Source organism: Pygoscelis adeliae, unplaced genomic scaffold, assembly GCF_000699105.1.
Source record: "Pygoscelis adeliae isolate BGI_AS28 unplaced genomic scaffold, ASM69910v1 Scaffold455, whole genome shotgun sequence".
Lineage (NCBI taxonomy): Eukaryota > Metazoa > Chordata > Aves > Sphenisciformes > Spheniscidae > Pygoscelis > Pygoscelis adeliae.
In genome coordinates, this window is record NW_008824774.1 from 47,045 (window position 1) to 56,435 (window position 9,391).

A 9,391-nucleotide genomic window follows, 5' to 3' on the forward strand; every position below is an offset into this window, starting at 1 on the left:
CCGGGCGAGCACGACGCTGGCTATGGTGAGCTGTTCACTATCAGCCATGTCTTTACTACGACCTCCACTCCTTGTCATCAAAAGAAATTCCTAAAACTTTAAATAAAACTGGACCTGATATTTCCATACGGGGCAGCAGCACTGCTTCAGTCCCCATCGCTACCGCTTCCCTGTGCACGCGTTATTCCAAAAACAACAGGACCCTGCTCTTGCAGAGGTTAGGTCCAGCGGCACCAGGGACTCCCCAGGTTATCTGGCAAATCTGGAAAATCAGGAGCTAGAAAATGCCACAATGCTCACCCTCTTCTTCGCTACAGTTGCTGTGCAACAGAACGGCGATGGAGAGCGCTTGCTCGTTTCAACAATCGCTTAGAGCTGTTATCTTTCACATAAACAGAGTGTGAAGGTGCTCTCAGTTAAACGTACCGGGTTGAACACGCAGAGGTGTTTTCACTGCATTTTAGATAACTTGGCATACCTCTCTAAAGCAATCAAAACTCTTCCCCGTAGCTTCCTGTGAATTAGTCTCATATATTCGATATAGCAGTAAAAAAACTCCGCCGTAAGACCTATAGCTTTCTTAAGCGTCGGAAACATTGCTGGATTCCTCAGAACTCTTTGTCTTCAACAGCAGCAAAAAAAAAAAAAAAAAAAAAATCAGAGTTTCCACGGAAACTCACTAAAATATCCAGAGTTACAGAAAATCTTTGCACAATTAAGCTCTAGGCAGATTTGTCTTGAAGCTCAGGCTCTGGTGCGCTTGACGCTGAACAGACTCATCATGCCCATCCCACAGCCTTTTGAGATGGAAATCAGAGCCCGGTGAAACTCTGAGTGCACAGCACTGCTTCCCCACGGCAAGACGCTCCAGCGATTTCTTCTGCGAAGTCTGTTGTTCATCCGCAGGGCAGCACGACCCATTTCTGCTCGCCCTGCGTGGATCTGAGAGGACACCCACGCCCACACGACCCGCACACAAATGGTGAGGTCCGAACCTGGGGGAGAAAAATCCACCCAGGTCTCGCTAGCCGTAGGAGCGTGGCAGTTCACCGCAGCCGCTCTCGCCTGGAGACGCCTCCCGCCTTGCTCCCTTCTCCCAGCAAACCCCATCTTTGCCTCCTGCTTCTCCCGCTCCTCCTGCTGTACCTCCTGCTTCAGCCCCCAGCAGCTCTTTGAGCGTCCTCGCTCCTCTCTCTTCTCTCATGGCCTCACCTAAAGCTCTTTTTCTACTGGGGGAATGAGAAAGCACCAGCTCGGCAAGGCAGAAGGCAACTCCTTGACTTACCCTACACCTAGTGAAAAGGCATTCCCATCTCAGACCTGCTCCTTCCACACACACCTGTAGAGCAAAATGTACCCAGCACTATTCTTCTTCCCAGCCACGCTCATTTTTTGAGTACCACAGTTTCCAAACAGGACTGTAAGTCCAAAAATATCGGCATCCATCCTGCTGCCAATGGGTTCAAGCACCGCACAACCCTTGCGTTCAAGTCCCACCAGCTCCTTTGTGCCAGGCAGTGTCAATAAAGGCACTGATCCAGGCACAACGGGCAAATAACACCTGGCTTCAGTGAAAGAGAGACGAGTCAAACCCAGACTCGGATCTGTAAGTATGGCTGATGTCAAACCAGTGCTCAGAAGTACAGCCGTTAACTAACAACAGCCTAACGAGGGCGGAAAGATCCCCACGGGGTCTTCACGTAGTCCGAAGGGGAGGAGGAGGAAGAGTCAAGAAGAGGGTAAGTCTCATGGAGGTGGGAAGAGAAGGAGACACAACCGGAGCGTGTGCTCCTCTGACACCATGTAGTGGGGACAGAGAAAGAAGGGAAGACAGATCAAACAAAAGATGACGCCACGGCAAGACTGTCAGAAACCCTAACGAGAAGAGAAGAGAGCAAAACCAGAGTGGGAGATCTAACACGCAATTAGTGGATACGCACGTGTCGATAACTAAGAGGGACACCTGACAGAGGACAAGGACAGTATATAAAGCTGGAAGAACCTCAGCAAATCTACTAATGTCAGTGAAACTGAGAAAACACAAGCAACTTATTTTCCCTTCAGGAGGGAGTAAAATACCACAAGGACATCATTCGAAGAGCAAAGGCTTACGATGGCAGATCTTTGGCAGCTCTCAGCCCCCAGCCTTTCTTCTCCGTGAGGATCACTTCCACATCTGCATGTTGTTTCTTCTGGAAGCGCCTGTTGGAGCAGTAGTCGCCGTTTGGGCACCTGGAAGAACTAAGGGAAGGAAACGGAACAAATCAATTCCCAGCAAGACAACAGCAATAACAGAAACAGCTCAGATGGAAAATAGATACCAAGGCACCATAATAAATTCAGTGTAAAACCTTCAAACGTGTTTTGCTATAAAAAGCATAACCATCTGACTGTCAACGTGCAAATGCAGACAATTTATTTCTGGAAGGAAGATAAAAACATTTGGAATGCGAATGCCGCTGTACTTCTATGTCCTATCAAAATGGGATGAAATGGGGCCTCTCCTCCCCCCATTTTATGGGTTCTTCCCCCAAGATATCCCCTTCCCCTACATCTACCGCCTGGGCTATGAAATAAAAAAAAAGGGCAGGGCCTCTGCCAAGTAATTCCTCTCCTTCCACCCCAGCTGGTGACAATCCACGTGCCAGGGGGCGAATCCCACTAGGCGCCCCGTCCCCTGCCTCCTGCTCACATGGAGCTCCCTTTTCTCCCAGCCTCTTCCAGGGGGGAAAAGGAGACGACGGCTGTAGCCTGGTGAGGCTCTGGGGAGAGGAGAGAGATGCAAAAGGAGAAATGAAAGGAAATAAGGATATCAAGTAGAGCTACGTTTGCATTTCTGACTCCCTCCAACCACGCTTATGATGGACTAGAGTTAAGGCTGAGGAGCAGAAGACTCCAGGCATTTGTAGCGGGTTTTAACAGGGGGTTGCTGAGGTCTAGCCTCCTGCAGAAGATCCGAGGTCAGATGCTGGTACGTAGGCTCTGAAGATCACTCCACACCAGCCAGTGAAAATGAGAGCGCACAGAAAGCTTGCTGCCACTGCCCAGGAAAGTCTGAATTCCTTTAGGGGCTCCCAGGTCATCTCATAGACACCACCGCCCAACGCTGGCAACTCATGAAACACTACTTACCACTCTATCATGAGCAGGCGATTGAGACAGTCTTCTCCACAAGCAACCTCCCCCTGAGCTCGCTCTTCTTTGGAGAGAGGAGGGCATTCGCACAGCATTCGCTTAATATCCCGGTGAGATTTGTTCTTCTTCCTGTTGAAGACAAGTCATTGAAATACAGGTTAGACAGCATCTGGGTAGAGAAATTATGCCTCCATCTTTATCAGTTGTTACCGGAGGAAATTAAATTATTCTCTAGAAACAGGGCGTATGGATTGATTACCTCTGGACAACCACAAGGTGGTACAGGGGTAACCAAGGACACTGGTCTGAGTGGGAGGTGATGGCCGCCTGATCACAAAACACGAGTTCTCGGAAAGACATCCCAGGATATTTAACTCTTTTTTTTTTTTTTACCTTCTCCTCAATGTCCACAATTCAGTTTTACTTCCAAAGCAGATGTGCACACGCACCTCCACCCAGAGGAAGGACTAAAACTCCTTCATTTCGTCATATAAGTAAAGAAGCCAATTTCCAGAAAATTCCGTTCCTGATTTTTCTAGACAGAGGCTTTCTCACTAACACAGTACCAGTTCTAAGGTTTAAATTAAAAGGATGAACTTCAATTAGCCTCTCCTGAAATACTATATCCTGTAATCATATATAATACTACGGAGACAATCTCGCTCCCAACCTTAGCTATTCTGTAATATCCATTTGGTTTCGCTGATCCAAAGGCCAGGAGAAAACCTATATTCTAAAATATTAATATGTAAATCATTAGTTGAGCGCACGTACCATCTTAAAATAGCTTTCTTTTAATAAAGCAAATTGGAGGGTTTAGCTACTTAAACCTCTGCTTTACTGCCAAATAAGACGATGAAAAAGAAAACAAGAATACTGCAGTCATAGAAAAGGTAGGGCATCAAAGGCACCTACTGATATTCTAGTTGCCATGAGATGATTAGGGAAATGCTTTGGAGCGTGGATCCCAGCAAGACAAAAAAAGGCCTAAGAAAAAAACCCTGGCTTGAAATAAATAGCAGGTTTTATCTGCAGATAAGTGGTTGGTATTCAGACTCTGAATCAAGAATATCTTTTAAAACACATTTATTAAAAAAAAAAAAAAAAGCCATTTTAGTGAACAAAAGATGTGGCAAAGCCTTGAGTGTAAGACCCCAACACATGAAGCCCAACACGGGTTTAAATTGGCCCTTGTGAAGCGTCCCACCGAGCCGGTGCTGCGCCTGGTGCCCTCGCTGCCGGCGAGCACCGGCGCTTGGTACCCAAAGGTGGTTACTCAACCACCCTTGGGGAATCACGAGACGAAAAAGGACCATGAAGTGAAATGAAATGGCAAGATTTTAAACAGGCATAAATCATCAGAAGGCTTTACCACAGTCTGTGCCAGGAAAAAGAATTGGTTACAAGCTCGTACGGCGCTCTCACCTATGCGTTAAAGCCAGAGGGAGTATTTTTTTGGCAAGGATGAAGGTCGTTGAGCCCTGAAGCAATGCACTTACTAATCATCCCTAAAGCTCAGAAACAGATGACTTTTTTGTCAAGGGATAACATCCTGTTCAACGCTCCCATGCAAAAAGGGAAAAGGATAACCTGCAACCAACAGCTACCCTCTGATATTTCAAATTACAGTCTGTTAGATCTAAAATAACTCATCTGAGATGACAAGTAATTACATGTAAGTAACCAAAGCCTTCGGAAACACACATTGTTTGTCCGAAACCTTTCCCACACCCAGACAGATTTCCCTGTGCCTTCGGAGAGGGGGCGAGCTGGCATTTGGGGACACTAAACGGACAAGAACTGGCAAGCCCGGAGGTGATGCTGAGATACGGCTCTGGGCTTTAACGTAGGTGCACCAAGTTCAGACGAACGGTGGACAACAGAGAAGAAAGCAAAAAGCTTGCAAAAAAATTGATTACTCTTACAAATTACCATGGATACAAGAATAACATGTTTACTTGGTGCCGATGCCAGTAATCCCACGTGTGCAAGTCCTGCCTGATACCCAAATCAACACTAGACAAAGGGGATGCTGCAAGACAACTGAGAAGAGGGTATAAATAAACCATCCTCCCCCCGTATCTCCCAGTCTTCCACCTCTTCTCATCACCGGGGCCTGTCTGGGCCCAACCAGGGTTTTCTGTTTAAGAGAAGAGACCCAGGAGAGGCTTAACACTCGCCCAGCATCGTCTCCTCTGTGAGCAGCTTTGCTAGACGCTGGGAACGCGACATCCCTCCCTCCCTCCAAATTATGCCAATTCGGCCATTAAAAAAAAAGCTATCACAGAATCAAAGAGAAGTTAAAATCTAAAATTGCTATAGGCGAGGAAAAAAAAAAAAGGTTAAAATATCAGTTACCTTTCTGTCAAGTACACATTCTCCTCAATAAGGTCAAAGTAACAGGGCATCTTTCCTTGCTTGGCAAACTCCTTCCAGCGCTGGGGGTCTCTGAAGTCGTCCATGATACACAACCGACCGACCATGGAGGAGTCCTGCAGCGCCGACTCCACTTGCTCTCCCTCCGGTTTCACCTTCTTCTTCTCCCTCAAGTCCACGTCGCTCTCAGAGTCGCTCTCCAACTCCGGGCGTCTTTTTTTTGGTGGACCTCGTTCTTTCGCATCGTTTTTTTCCAAAACCTTCACCTCCTCCTTCTTCTCCCCACCAGGCACCGGCTCCTTGGTCGAATTGCTGCTGATCTCGTGTGCCTGCACTGAGCCTTTTTCTTTCTGCCCGGGCACCTGGCATTTACTTGAGGGGCTGGGAAAACGAGGCTTGCAGTCATCATCCCAACGGTCATCCTCTTCATACTCCTCATGATCCTCCGTTAGAGAATCCGGTACTTGCCCTTGAATTCGTTCGTAATTAACTGCAGAAGGTCTGCTAGCGGACCTCGCATCCCAGTAACTGTTGCCTTGCCAGTAACTCTGAGAGGCACCGTACGCTCCTGAGCCCGGCTGGTAAACGTAGCCTGAGTAGACCCCGAAGCTGCTATCTGGCTGCTGGTAGGTGCTACTGGGCTTCTCCGGCTGGGAAAAGTCCCAGCCCAAACCACCCAGATCCTCCGTTGTATGAAAACCATCCAGCCTGGAGAAGTCTCCGAGGCCAGACTGGTTAAGCCCACCCTTCCCTTGCCTACTGTCTGGCTTGGAAGAGCTCATCTGGTGTCGGGATTTATCGGCGCTTTCGAAACTCTCCGGCAGACAAAATTGCTGCTCGTCTTGTCGGCCGATCGGTCTACCAACGGACATCAGCTCCTTCAACATTATTCTCTCGTCCGGGTTGGGTTTGCCGTGGGAGTCTGCCGTCAGGTCTGCCTGGCTCGTACTGTCAACACCGTCGCTCTGAGGCTGGCACGGCTCCATCTCCTGCCTGCTGAGCTCAGTAGAAGTTGCCGGACTCTTCTCCATCCCTCTAGGAGAACATCTGCTCTCTACTTGTGGACCACCTTTACTCGCCATATTCTCCGATCTCTCTTCATAGTAGGGTCTACTGGGCTCCGGTCGCTCGTCGTCCCAGTGGTCGGAGAAGCGCCTGTTGCCCTGGCTGCTGCGCGAGGAGCCAGGGCTGCTCTCCTCCATCGCGATGGTCGAGTTCTTCGGTACGACCACAACAGACTGGAGCCGTTTCCGTGGCGCGCCGTCATCAGAATCCGAGTCCTCCGTGTCACTGTCTTCACTGGCCCCCTCGCTGTCGCTCTCCCCCGTGTCAGAGTAATCGTCGTGGCCAGTGGGAACAAATTCAGCAGCGTTGCCGCTGCTGTCGCACGTCGGGGCTTGAGTTACTGTCTCCATTTCTTCTGCAGTGACAATGACATCGCAAGAGGGAAACAAGGCATCTGGAAAAGCCGAAGCCACCAAGGGCTCGTTTCCCTCGTCCTTCTCGGCCAATACGCCGGGACACCGAACTCTCAAATCATCTGGCCCAACTCCCTCGGTGGAAACAGCACTTTCTTCCACGACCTCTCTGCCGCGGTGCTCCAGCGGCACTTCCGAATAGTAGGAATGTTCATCTTTGACCGACGGCTTGCCTTTTGCCGAACCAAGATCAACGTGCTGAGTATACAACTCGAGCATCTCTTCGGCTTCCAAATGCTGCAGCAGCTCCTGGCGTCCATCCGGCGGTGGCACGTCCCATTTGGAAGAGACGCTTTCCTCCGGCACGGGATGGTCCGACCTGCGCCTTGGGGAACAGCCATCCTGGGAGGGATCTGTGCTCGAGCTCTCCACTGCCAGGCTAATTTTATGGGAAGGATGACTGTGCTCATCGTCACAGGCAGACTTTGAGTGGTGATCCTCCGTGCTCTCGTAATCGCACGTGACGGTCTGCGGCTCTACCTGCATGTCCAGGAAAGTCTCGGACGTAACTTTTAAATCTGCTGGTTCTGCTTCGATTTCAACTTCCGAATGGTACAAAGCAGGGGTGGCATCGTCTGAAATGTAGCAAAAAACTGGTTCTTTGGTTTTGTCACATGGAGTCGCCTGATCATCCAGCTTCTTAAGTACAGGTTTAGTGTGATCTACATTCACGACGGGCAAAGGGATGGCTTCCCCTTGCTGCTGCGGGACCGGAGCCTCTGCTTGCCTAAACAGACTGTTGCACTCACTGGACTGGACCCGAGAATCGTCCGGCTCTTGCTCTTGAGGCGCATACGTGCTCTCAAACCCATTAGATGGCAACGGATACGACGGACTCGTCTTCACGACAGGCGACGCTTCTGACCGACACAGGCTATCGTCAGAAGACGCGGCGACATCCTCTGTTTTGGAGGCACTGGAAGTTGCCAAACCATCAGCCCTACCCTCCGGGGACCCATTTACACTCAACTCCATGGGGAAACACGTTCTTAATTGATCGTGCTTTATCTTTATTAAAGTTTCTTGTTCCTTAACACTGTCGTGGCATTCATTTCCTGTAAGTTCCTCAGACTTTGAGTTAGCAAAACCCGCTTTCGATTCGTCTGCCCTTTTAAAAGCGGGCGAATCATTTAACTGTTTTAATGGAGAAAGTGTCTTTTCCCTTTCAAATTTTTTCGCAATGGACACCCTGATCTCATTGCTTTTTAGACAAGAGGTCTCTAAATCTAGAGAATTAGACTGCTGTTTTATTTCTTCGATCGATTCTGTACAACAGAAAGAACTCTTAAATTTATCAGGCTTTGGTGCGGGGGTCTTTGAAGGGGTGGACTTATAACGGGAGGAATTCACATTACTGTCGGGCTTAGAATGGGATGTCCCCTTTCGATAGCCTAGCTCATCAAGGGGAGAGCACCTTTTGGTTACTTCACTTTCTGAAGTCCTTTTTGAATCTCTATCTGCTTTCGAAGAAGACCTTCCTCTCCTCTCCACGTCGGCGTGAGACGACTCTACTTTGCTGTCCCTGTCCGACTTAGAGTAAGAAGTCCTCGAGTCTCTGTAGGAGGAGGAGGAGTGGGATGACGTACGCCTCGAGTCGCTCGATCTGGAATGTGTCCTCCTGTACTCGTCCTCCGAGTCCGAGCTCTCTCGCGCCCTACTGTCTGCATACGAGCGGGAATATCTCGACCTTTCCCTGTACGGGGAGCTCCGATGGTATCTGCGGTCGGATTCGTAGTAATGCGAACGCTCCGACCTCGAGTAGGAAGAGCTGGTTCGGGAGCCCCGATCGGATCGGGAACGGGAATGAGACCGGCTTCGCCTTCTGTCTCTGTCTGATCGAGAGCGAGAGGACGCATACCGCGAATCTCTTTCCGATTTTGAATAGCTCGAGTACTTCTCATCCCTGTCCGACCTGGAACGCGAGGAGGACTTCCCCAGGTCGTCACCTCTGAGGGACGCGGAGCTTCTTCTGGGATCTCTCTCCTTTTCCGTACTGGATATCTTCAACTCGTGTGACCGCTGGCTGGAGGAGGTCCTCACCGAATCTTCATCGGACTCGGAGCCCAGCAGCGTGCCGTCGGACTGGGAGAACTTCCTCTTCGACCCCTGCCTCCGGGAGCAGAGGGGAGCACCCTTCGAGCTGTCGGAAACCTCATCCTCTTTCCCAATATGGGAATCTTCCTTCTGTGGAGTTATTTCCGTCTGCTCGGGCGTGTTTTGAGCTACACGTTCTTCCGAACCGCGCGATACCGCATCCTGCTTGACGTCCGGTTCCAAAGCCTCCTTAGGTACCGCGTGGCATGGCTCCTTCGAAGCGGGGACTTCGGCTTCCACGGGCGGCGACAGCAACAGCGTCGACATCAGCGTTACCGGCAGTTGTGGCAAGGCTGCCGCTGCAGGAA

General features: G+C 49.9%; 1 protein-coding gene across 1 annotated transcript in view; it reads right to left on the reverse strand.

Moving 5' to 3' along the window:
* The window catches only part of SETD2 (SET domain containing 2), a gene marked incomplete at its 3' end in the record, with an annotated part of 48,265 nt that overhangs the window by 33,795 nt on the left and 5,079 nt on the right, over positions 1 to 9,391 (reverse strand). The window contains exons 5-7 of the mRNA XM_009323831.1: positions 5,494 to 9,382; positions 3,133 to 3,264; positions 2,113 to 2,241 (exon numbers count right to left, since the gene is read on the reverse strand). Of these exons, the coding sequence (XP_009322106.1) occupies positions 2,113 to 2,241; positions 3,133 to 3,264; positions 5,494 to 9,382 (4,150 nt within the window). The remainder of the gene's footprint in view (positions 1 to 2,112; positions 2,242 to 3,132; positions 3,265 to 5,493; positions 9,383 to 9,391) is intronic.